Source organism: Melozone crissalis, unplaced genomic scaffold, assembly GCF_028551555.1.
Source record: "Melozone crissalis strain CALT ecotype California unplaced genomic scaffold, PUWL_Pcris_2 ptg000027l_1, whole genome shotgun sequence".
In the NCBI taxonomy this organism is placed as follows: Eukaryota; Metazoa; Chordata; class Aves; order Passeriformes; family Passerellidae; genus Melozone; species Melozone crissalis.
Genome location: NW_026535805.1, coordinates 75029665 through 75041399, shown reverse-complemented (window position 1 = coordinate 75041399; position 11735 = coordinate 75029665). Strand labels below are relative to the sequence as shown.

General features: G+C 37.2%; 1 protein-coding gene across 2 annotated transcripts in view; it reads right to left on the bottom strand.

The window, feature by feature from the left end:
* Positions 1-8438: 8438 nt before the first annotated feature.
* Positions 8439-11735, bottom strand: part of ELOVL4 (ELOVL fatty acid elongase 4) — a 34249-nt gene continuing 30952 nt past the window's right edge. For both annotated transcript variants that reach the window (XM_054279880.1, XM_054279881.1), the window contains exons 5-6: positions 9561-9688; positions 8439-9053 (exon numbers count right to left, since the gene is read on the bottom strand). In XM_054279880.1, the coding sequence (XP_054135855.1) occupies positions 8778-9053; positions 9561-9688 (404 nt within the window). In that variant the 3' untranslated portion in view covers positions 8439-8777. The remainder of the gene's footprint in view (positions 9054-9560; positions 9689-11735) is intronic.

Genomic DNA, 11735 nt, shown 5'->3' with positions numbered 1-11735 from the left:
ACTAATGCTTTGTGCATCTCTTTGTTCCTAGAGCACGTTTCTACTCCCCATGAAAACATGCATCAAGAGGCAATGTGAAGAAAGTATCAAGAATATTTTTGTCAGATGAAAATACCCACTTATTCCACAGTCAGTTAAAATTCCTAACAAAACACATTACAAAGTAAATGGATTCCTTCTACTTAGTGCATCTCCTACTGAGCTCAGCAGCCATCTTCCAATACTTGCCCTGAATTGCAGAGGGTCCAGTGCTGCTCCCTGGTAGCCAGTGGCTGGACCAGAGTCACACTCAAGGTGTTGAAAGAATGAAAAATTGTTTCACTGCCAAAAATGTGTTGAAACATATTTTGAAAGGCACCCTGTGGGTCTGAGTATAAAAAAAATTACATTTTTAAAAATTACAAAATTACAAATTACAAATTCTTAATTTGAAATTGAAATTGTTCTTATTGCTCAGCTCAAGGATTTTAGTAAATCAATCCCTCTGTAGCTTTCAATGGGCTTCAGACAACACCTTCTGGATCCAAGAGATTTTATAGACTTGTGAGACAGGCAATTTATGCCAAGTGCTTATTAAGATGGTGCTACAGGGGATTCCACAGCACTGGTGCAACTAGAGGCATTAAGGAGAGTTTGAGTTACAAGTATTGCACATACAAGTCTCATATCTGACCCCTTATCAAAAACAGACTTAATAAAGTGCCATAAAGCCAGAAAAAAAGTCACCCATTCACTGGTCTGCAGCACAAAGGGGAGCTTTCTCAGGCAACACTGTCTAAGTTCAAAATATGTTGCCACTTCTAGTATTTTACTAAAGTAATTACTCCTTCATTGTAAAGTCTTCAAAAAAACCCCAAACAAACAAACATACCCCAAAACCAGTGAAACCAAAACAACAATTACCAAAAAAAAAGTGGAAAAAAATTAAAGATTTTGATCCTTATTCTTTTATTTTACTCCAACTTTCCTAGTGCAATGTGAGGTCTAGATGGTAATTAAATTAATAAATTCTGTTAGCATCATGGACTGTCCTTGGTGAAATCCTCACTGAAATAAGTGAAACTTCACCTAGAGAATACCAAAAAGCATCAAAACTCACAATGAGGGATTTTACCTGTACAAGAAAACTTACCTGACTTTAAAGCATAAATACCCAAAAGTCAGATTTATATAAAAATCTGATATTTATTAAATTGCCATCACAGAAGAGCTCAGTATAAAACCTCTAACAAGGTGATTTTACAGCGCAGCAAACTCTCTGTTTCTTGCAGCCAAAGCTCTGGTTATGAATGCACAGCGTACCTCCATATCACAGAATACAAAACTGGAGTTTGTCCTTGTAGCCCCATATTTGTAAGCAGGAAGACATAATTTAATAAAAGCTGTTCCTTCTATTATTTTATTGTATCCAGAACACTCAGTTTTGGAATCATTAAATGAAAGATATTGTTACTACTCAACCTGCTCAGAACGTGCAGCTGCTATTTGGCATTTCAGACTGCAAGAAAAGCCACTTCACATGCCCCAGTGACAAATCACAGCAGTAAACTATTCTCTGAACTCATCACAGTCTTCACCCAAGGAGCCACTCTAGCAGAGTAGAAAGACATGCACAGAGGAAGTGATTGAAGTAGGCAAAGAGGAAAAAAGGAGAATTTTTCAGTAAAGAGCTACCTATTACCTAAAAATCTCATTTTCTGAGTAAATCCCAACAATGTGGTGGTTTTTCCTATTTAAATGAAGCATTTCCAACATGTTTGGTTTATGTCAAGCAACTAAGAGCTGAAAAGTATTCCAGGCTCTTTACAAGTACGGCACCCAGGGACACATTTTCTGCAACTCTGTACCTCATGCTGTCAGCAGAAAATGTTCCAACACCCCCTGCCAAATTTGATGTTTTGAGAATAGGCAGAATAACAAAAAAAAAAACCCCATTCCTCATTGGCCCAGGGACTTCTTCAGTGCCATCTGCCAATTGTGTGGAAACCAGGTCAGACACCAATTTCCAGGTGAGAATCTGTTGTTCAGTAAGGAAAATTCCTATCAGGCTGGGTAGACCCAGGCTGCTGTACCCTGTGCCCAAGAGCAGCATTTGAGGTGCACCCAGAGTACCAAATGATGCCAAGGACTTGAAACCCTTGACTGTAAAACACCTCAAAGTTTATTTTAACATTTTACTTACTTGCAGATACTATAAGATCTTCCTATGACATACATCCCACTCTGGAATAATTTAGTAAGCAAGCACCTGACCTGAAGATACATGTACAAAAAAGAAAGCGGCAGCAGAAGCTCTGCAAAAAAAAAGTTTTTAGCAGTTATACATCAATTTTCAGCTTTTTTTAGGGCTTTGTGTTACTGCAAGAAGCTACTCAGAAGATCTGAAGATTATCAATGAGAAAATGCAGGGTGAGTTCTGCCAATGCAGGAGCATGATGTTTGTAATTACTTTCACTCCAAGCATTTGTAGTTAGATAAATCACTCTTGATTGTCATTTAAGACAAAGCAAACTTTCATGTACTTCAGAATGTAGTATGCACAAGGACACTACTTGTATACCATTACAGCATCTGTAATGAATACACAACAGTGACAGCTACAGTCATTTAACTCCTGCAACATCTAGGGGCAACAGCAAAAACCAGAGGAGAAATTACCTCATGTTCTCTAGCTTTTGGCCCAAGCTGTTTTTGTATTTCTGTAGTTTTCTCTCATAAATACACATAAACTCCAAAAAATACTAGTGTAACAGTGGTTTTCTCGTCAAACAAATTAAGGTTATACAACTGCAAGAACTTTAGCTCTCTAGCTAAAGATAAGGAGGACAGAAAACACTTCGAATCATTTCAAAAATCAAAGATTTCTTTTTGTTTAGCAGACTAAAACCTACCTGATTGATTTGAGAGATAGCAGTGATGCCATATGAGCTTGTATTGATTCCCACCTACTGAACCAAATGCAAACAGATTTTCCCCCCAAAGCAGCACTGGCTGTGTGGTGCTCTGGCAGGAACTGCCAGCACTGTTTTATAGGTGCACTAATCAGGGCCTGGATGATCTAGGGACGTAAACTTACCCATCAATAAATATCTTTGTAATTAAGTCAAATGTGATGTCACTGACAAGTCAGACAGCCAACAGAAAAGTGTGCCTGCATTCATTCTAGGTCACTTCTAGGCGACCTAGAAGTCCCAAGCATAAAAAAAGACACTGAAAGGCACTAGTCCATAGAGGAACTGCCTTCATAGCTGTCTTTGAGTACATGCTTCATGTGTGTGTCTGAGTAGCCGATAATCACCCACATTCAGTGCTTTGAGCTGAGCAAGAGAACAGATAAAAAAACCCTTCCCCCAGCAAACCCCAACTTCCCAGATGTTAAGAAGCAAGTGATATGAAAAAGAACATTGAACTTCAGAAGATCCAGTCCATTCTATCCAATCATCCAATAAATCTGATTTGACCATGTTCTTATTTTTAATTACTGGTGGGGAATAGAGTTGTGAGAAGGATGCCTGCAGAGAGAGCCTACCCCAACACATGTTGATCATCTAAAGGACAAATCTTGTTCTGAACACGGTGTATTTTCTGATTCCAGGGAGGATGCAAGCAGTGGATTGAAGCAATGGCTGAGAATTGTGCAAGACATAATTGACCACACCATATTTTGCTATGATGGCAGGCTTGATTCTCTACTACCTGACATCTGGAGTAGCTATTTGCACTGAGGTTCTAGGAGTGCAACACGGGTGCAACTTGATATTATAAGGCTGATTACAGAGATCATACTTGGCAGACAATGAAGGAACTTCCTGTACCCAGCACATGTAACCACAAACTGCACCCAATGCTAAAAGTGCTCCAGATTCTCTGGGATGAGAGGCTTCATTAACACCACACAGTGTCCAGCAAAAGCTAAACTTCACGGCTAATTGTATTCCTAATTGTTAACAATTCCAAGACCAAATAAGGAAACTTAGGGGATTTTTTTGTTTGTTTTAAGTGGGCATCCTATTTTCAGTCAGTTCCCTTAGGGTGATTTCAAAGTCACTCCACTATTATTTGGGGACAATATTAAAAAAAATAGGAAGTCCCTGTAACCTTAAAATAGGAGGATGCATCACAAAAAATGGTTTTCTCAAAGTCCTGGGTAATAAAACAGATTACATCACACAATCTGCACAACACTAAAATTAGCAGGAATCCTGAGGCAAGACGGGACACAGAAGAACATGCTACAGAATGTATAAAACCAAACTCAAACAGCATGAAAAAAGTAATGTTTATTTTTAATGTTTACAAAAGCATGAACACCTTATGCAAAAGCAGCACCCTGAACCATACATTTCCCTCAATCCTCCTGGGATATTGGCAGAAAGCAAGTATTTTCTCTGCTCTTTAGTGCTCAGCACACTCTGCTGAGGTAAATGGGAACCAACCCACTCATTTCCATGGAGCTCCCTCTGCTTGCATTAGCAAAGGGGCATCAGACTGCAGCGCAATGAGATGTCAAATGGGTGTCTTGCTTTAGGTATCATATTGGATTAGTCTGTGTTTCTAACCAAGATAAATACACTATCCAGATAGTTAATTAGCTCCCCATTCTCTTCAATTTTGACTGAAATACATCTCAGCCCACATTAGCTTCATGCAAGGTTTAACTTTATGCACCATGAACAGTTTTATTCAAGTTTTTAAGAGACAGCCAGTGCTTGTAAGCTATTTTAGGACTGAGATCTTGCATCACAAAAGCTGTTTGTACTTTCTTACCTCCCTTCCCAGCACATGCAGTTCAAGTGCTTACTCTGAAGAAATGTGCCCTTTAGGTTAACCTGAAAAAATGTGCAGCATTTTCATTTTGCCTTCACCTTTTTCTCCTGATGTGCAGCTGGAAGTAATTGATGGTCCTGTAATCAAATAGGCCATGCTTCTGAACTTACAGGGAAACATTTGTTTAATAGTTGGACTCAGTCATCTTAATGGTCTTCTCCGACCTAAATGGTTTTATGACTCTATGATTTATTTTTAGAAGTTTTCTGTCAAACAGAGAATATGACTGCAATGATTTCAAAGACTCACCTGGAGCAAGTTACTCATACTAAAATGATCCCTACCATAATACAGCATAATTCCCCAGCTACCCTGAGTTGAGATCTCTCCCCTCAGAATCTACAACTGATGCCTCAAAATATTTATTACATCAGTAGAAATGGCTCTGTCTTGTCTGCCATCCTATATCTAAAATAACTGACAAATACTATTTATGTTTGCAAGACTGATATTGGATCTGTGGAAAGAAAACTGCTTTATTTTCCTTCTGGAGCTAGAAATCATTCTATTAGCTCCTGCCAAATTCACATTCAAGAAATATAATGTACTTCACATATTGAAAGAATCTGCTAAGAACCCATACATATATACACACACACATACACTGTGTATGTGTACACATATATACACACATGTATAGATAATTTGTATTTAATTTTACACTGAAAAAGTGCTAAAATAATCCAACAACTGTCACTGCTAGAGATGAGGCTAAACGAAATGGTATTACTTATATGGCATCAAATATTTAGAGACTCTGGTCCAAGAGCTTCAGAACTCTTAGCAAAAAATTATCATTCATTGGCAAAAAAAGAGAAGTTTCAAATTGTTTGAATTTAATTTTTCAATCAATTGAAAGATTTAGAAGAACAAAACCCCAATAACCCTGTAAAGAATAATTCTACTGCAAAAGATTGTATAATTTGAATTTCAGAACTGTGTATAGAAATACACATTTATACATAATTTCATAGCAAAATTTTAAGCTTCCTTAGATTCAAAGATGACTCTAATGGATCTGTCAGTATTTCACATGTGCATTATTGCCTATATTTTGAAAAAAAAAAGCTGTACAAGTTGAGCCCTGTATTCTGTGAGTCTGGCTGCATAGTCAGAAACAGAAATATTGCACTCAAGGTCATGCCTACAAAAATGCACATTTAATAAGGCCATTATATTCAAGATTGCAATGGGACTTGAATTACATGAACAATCAAATATATCATAAATAGACCTAGGAAAGTCATACTGCAAAAGATGTCCTCAAAACAGCAGTGCTCCAGTAATTTATAACTGGGGTTTTTCCCCCCATGAAATGGCAATCTCTCAAACTGGTTTTATGCACAGGGCCAGACAACATGATGTGTATGTACACATGCATTCTCACAATGAGTTTTTCATGTTTTTTTAGAATTTAATGATTACCCCAGAATTTGATAGTAGATTTCTACTCAAGTTCTGTCAACAATGTTCAAGTTCCAATCAACTTTAATTCCCTTCCATGCATGATGAAGGGGAAAAATTTTTGACTTTCAGTTATTTAAATATTTACCATCATGCAAGACATAATTCTTAAGAATTAGTCAGAAAGTGTAGCAAAGACACAATTGAACCTGTACTGGAATACTCCTCAGTATGCTGTTTCAGAGCTAGATCACATTAAGAGTATCAGTTTAGCTGATCTGGCTTGTTGAATGAATGACAGAGCAAACAACCAATCTAACACAATTCAAGGAATGATACAGACTTAGAAGTTAGCTGCCCACATCCCATGGCAAATAGAAAGAAGCTACCTTTTAATCAAAGTGGGGTAAACGACCTTGAAATTACAGCAGGGTAACTACATTCACACCAGTCACTGCCTTGGAGTAGCAGGTGTGCTGTAAATCTGCTCTGTAGTTTACTCCTTTAGCTACTCCAAAGCTACAGAGCCAAAGTTACACAGCCAGCATTTTGGCTTGGTTAAGGGTAGTGGCATCTGTCCAAGAAGGAAGGGTAGATCCCCATCCCTCTTCCCCATGCCACACTATGCAAATATGCAGTTATGCAAATGCAAAAAGCATCATTACAAAGGCTGGAAGAATCAGAAGACACAGCAGATAAGAAACTTAATGGTCACATGCATTTGAGTTCAGCAGAGACAGTTTTTCACAACTCTACATTCTGCCCAAAAATCCAAAGTGGTGGTGATTAGGGATGAACCACCTCCCAGCTGAACCAACTCCAGCATTAGGAATTATTTTTTAATACAACAGACTATATCCAAAACTCTTTTTCCTAGGACTTGTTTTCTGGGTTTAGATTTTTTTTTAAATAGAAACAAGACAAACCTGAGAACCAGAATAAGTGACCTGCTTGCATATTATAAACAGTCACTGGATGATTGAGATACAAAAATCTATTAATGTGTCACTCACTTTATACTCACAGTTCCGTGTACTCTTTCTGCACCAGTGGTGCCGCTTGCCAGATACATGTTTATTGCTACCTCTGGATATGTTTTGACCAGAGCTGGGGGAGGAATACATTTGGACAGTAACAATGCAGCTCTTGCAGTGATGGCCAAGGAACACAGTAATTCAGGATATAGTTTCTAATTCCACCCATCTTCTACTCATTGCATGCTAAGCAGCTCAAAATGTATCTCTTAGTAATCACATTATTCAGAAGGTGTATAAATCTTTCCCTATTTTCTTCACAAAAGGAATGGTAAAAAGTCCTTTATGTAATATGTAAATGAAAATCCATCTAAAAGTCTCTACTTATTTTAGCAGTTTTGACTTACAATGGTGGCCTGTCTATCAGCAATACTTTGCCTGCAAGTGTCTAACAAATAGAGTTTTGACAGGTATCAAGCAATAGCAACGTTTTCCAGGTTTTATGTTTGCTGTGTTTAGTACTTTTAGACCCAATTCTCTCTCCCAATAAAGTGATGGTTGGTCTTGTAGTTAGCATGACTCTTCATGCACACAACATTTCTAAATGGAATTACATGCTGTTTTCTCTCCACCATAGCATTATCTTACCATTTTGAGTATTTTGACTCAGTGCCACAGATTTAATGCAGGTCACAGACAACAAGCAGCAAGCCTATTTTTACTGCTTGCTTCAACCAATATATTTGTTCATATTTACACATTCTTAAAATGTACTCTTGACTTGGCTCTACTAAAAGTACCACTCCAAAATTTCAGTTTACACTGAAATGATGACTTGATCAAAGGACACGAACAAAAATCCCTTTCACTCCCACAGGGAAACACACACTCTCCTGAATTAGTACTAACGGATATTTAGATTAGAGGACTCCGTATTTCAGAAACCAGTTATTTAATGCTCAATATTCTTTTCAGCAGATGAAGAGGTAGGTATATTTCCACACAAGAAAAATAAAACAAAAACCAAACTGTAACAGATACTCAATTAAATCAAGTAATGTCTGAAAAGTCAAACACTGTTCTGACAGCACATATTTTGTCTGAAGGTACTCTCCAAGGAGGAGAAGAAAAGTTGCACATTCTGATTAGATAATACGTCATAATTTGAAATTTAATAATTTTCTGGAAAGAAAGCACAAGTATTCAAATGCTACTTCCTTTCCCTCCCCCCCACCCCCCAAGAAATGTGGGTGCCAACAAAACTGCCTGTATCAATGGTAGTATTAACTTTTGGACTGCTAAACATGGAATCAACTGCAATTCTTCCTTACATTCACCAACACCAGCAGTCTACAAGTTTACACAGAGACCATATGCATGATAATTACATAATTACAATAGAAATTCAACTTTAGTGTTGTTCTTAAAACAATCTTCATAAATAATGAAAATATCTGTGTTCTAGCTCTTCAGTAACCTAAGGTTAATTGGTACAGATAGTGTTTTTTTCTTCCTTTTATAAACCAAACTGGAGGTTCCTCACTGCCAACAATGGTTAAGGCCTGGATCAAGTTACTCTCCTTTTGCTTTTCCCTTTTTCTGCTTTTTTCCATTTTCCACCACAGCATTATTTTCTGGTTTGCTTACTCCATTTGCAACAGCACCATTTGCTATTTTGCCATTCTTTACAGGTTCCTTGGGCAGCTTATATGTCCGATAGTAGAAGTTACCAAACAGGAAAATGAAGGTGATAGCATAGAAAATGACACCCCAGTGCATCCATTTAGGGAAAGGACAATCAATATAAATAGACATGGCTGTGTGGCCAATAGTCACATGGAACTGCACCTGAAAGACAGAAAATATAGAATCAAAAATGTCTGGATGTATTCTGTTGGTCTGAGCGCATCAATTTATACCAATTCAGTAAGTAATGAAAACAGCTGAACTGGGAGGTGGTAGGAAAGCTGTATTTGCCTGTCACATTCATGCAGACACATTTATGCTTGACCAGGAGCATCACATTTATTGTAATATCTGGCATGGCATCAGCTTTCAGAAACAGGACAATGAGAAGATAATGAGCAATCTGAATTTTCTCTATTTTGAATGTGCTTTTGTTATTCAGTTGAAACAACCAGCAAGGAAGCATTAGACTTTAACTCACACAACCCTTATATATGTTACACATGTTTTTTCAAAACTGAATAAATGCTTCCATCTCCGGGAAGTACTCTCATTGTGAAGTGTCAGACAGAGAACTTTTGTAAGGAGCAGCATCTGATCCAAAGCTCTGCAAATGCAAATCCACACAGAGGCAACACTTGTTATCCCAAAAGGAGGGGAATTACTTACCAATTGCAATATGGTCAAATATCGTTTCCACCACAGGTATTTCTGAAATTTAGGGCCACAAGCTGCCAATCCATAATACATGTACATAATGACATGAATAAACGCATTCATTTGAGCTCCGAAAAAAGCTGTCCAGGAACAGAAGGGAAGACCATAATGTCATTTTGGAAAAGAGGATTCTTTTCTAGTATTACTTGTATCATTATTTTTAATAGGAAAAATTACAAAACACAGGACATGTCAGGATTCCATCTCCAAAATATTGAATAGTATAATACAGACCTGGCTGTCAACATGTGCTGACACAAACAGATGTTAATGCAAGTAGTATGTCACACTTCAGTGTAACTAGTGTCATGGTTTGAAAGCCAAAGCTTTTTATAAGGTTTTTGTTGAACAAACATAAGTGACATCTATTCCACATTCGTTGTTGTAGTATAACTGTGAATGTTTTTCTGAAGGATTATCAAAAGCTTTATTTGACAATAAGGTATAAAGGTATAAAGTACCAGGCTCTGAATTTGAATCTTTTAAACTGTATTTAAATGCAAAAGGTTCACTTTTCAGCAAGAAGTCAAGAAACTCACATGGAAGTCTGATTAAATAGGGCAACAAAAGCCCATACGAAGCATGACTTGACTCATGTTTATAAGAACTTTAAGGCGTTGCCAGGTGACTTTGTCTAAATTAATAATCATTAGTTTCTTTATTTATGATTTAAAATATCCAGCATTCTTAAATATGTCAGTGTATAGTATAACATTTTCCAGAATGATCCACGTTAGATGCATGCTGACAGTTTCATTTGCATTAAGATCCATTTGCTTTGTCAAGATTAGCAGCCATTTAACAGAAGCACATTATATTTTGTTAAAGTATTCTTACACTGACAGAGAGGCTCAAAAATGCTCTAATGTATAAGATCCTGGCAATACAGACAATAGCTGCTGACATCAAACAGCTCAGATGCCCGTGTGGTCTGGACCAGTTGTTGTAATAGGGTCTAGTTCATAATAGACCTGTCTATGTAAGCAATGTGCCATCAACTAGAAAACAGAAGAACACAGACCTATCCACATTTATGCAGTGCTGCTACATAAATGCAGAAAAGCAACTGCTGCTTTTCCTTTTGCAGGCTCTAGAAACTAAGAGGCAGTGCTAGAACATAAAGCTTGAAAGAAATTTGGAAATAGTTGTAACTGTTGCATTAAAAACTGCAGACATTTAGCATGAAAATTCTGAAAAGGCAACAAGGGAGTGGGCCTTCTGAGATATCCAGGGAATTTCTAAGCAAGACTACAAGTAACCATCCAGTCTCCAATTATCTTATTTTATAAGTGCAGTTGCCATTAAAGATAATAAAACATCTGGTTGAGTACCTGCTTCCTGCATATTATGTGAGAGAAATTGAAAGGCAGTCAAGAGACACTGAATTTACATATTTCTTCCTTGCAATGTAAGTGGCCCCTCAGTACTAAATACCTATAGTAAATGGGAGCATAAACCACCCATGCATTAAGTGTTAGTGTGGTTCAAAAAAACCAAAAACAAAATGCCAAACCCAAAATATTAGTTTGGTGTTCATAATATGGTATTTTGTGTTTACTAATAGAGCACACATCAAAGGAAAGAGGGCATTTTCCCTGTACCCTCAGCTCTGCAGAGCTTTCAATTTGAGATAAGGCTGAACAATAGGAACAAGAGTACAATGTTGGCAATGAAGGGTGTGGCAAGTAAAATAAACAAAAATAAAATTATTTGATGAAGGCTTTAGAAGAGAAGCAAGGGGAAAAAAGGCTGATAATGAATTTAGACTTGTGTCATTATGAATAGGCTTTGAAAGTGAATTGACAGATTTATTGGCTCACCTCCAAGGGAAGGTTTTAGAATTTTATATTTGCCTCTCAATAAAAATAAAAGCAAACCTCAAACTCATATACAATGCCAAAATAACATCTCCATTGTCTTCATTAAATTTGCACACAGAATGTGGCCCATAATTAGATTTTGCAGCTCTCTGTATCTGCAAAAATTAAAGTTAAGCAAGATGCATACATCTTTCTGTTTCCCACAGATACAGGTACTTTCGAAGGCAGAACTCCAGGCTTGCAACTGATGCCCATGAGGAAAAGAAAAGAAGTTTTGCAATTCATTAGACTATTGCCCTGTTATCTT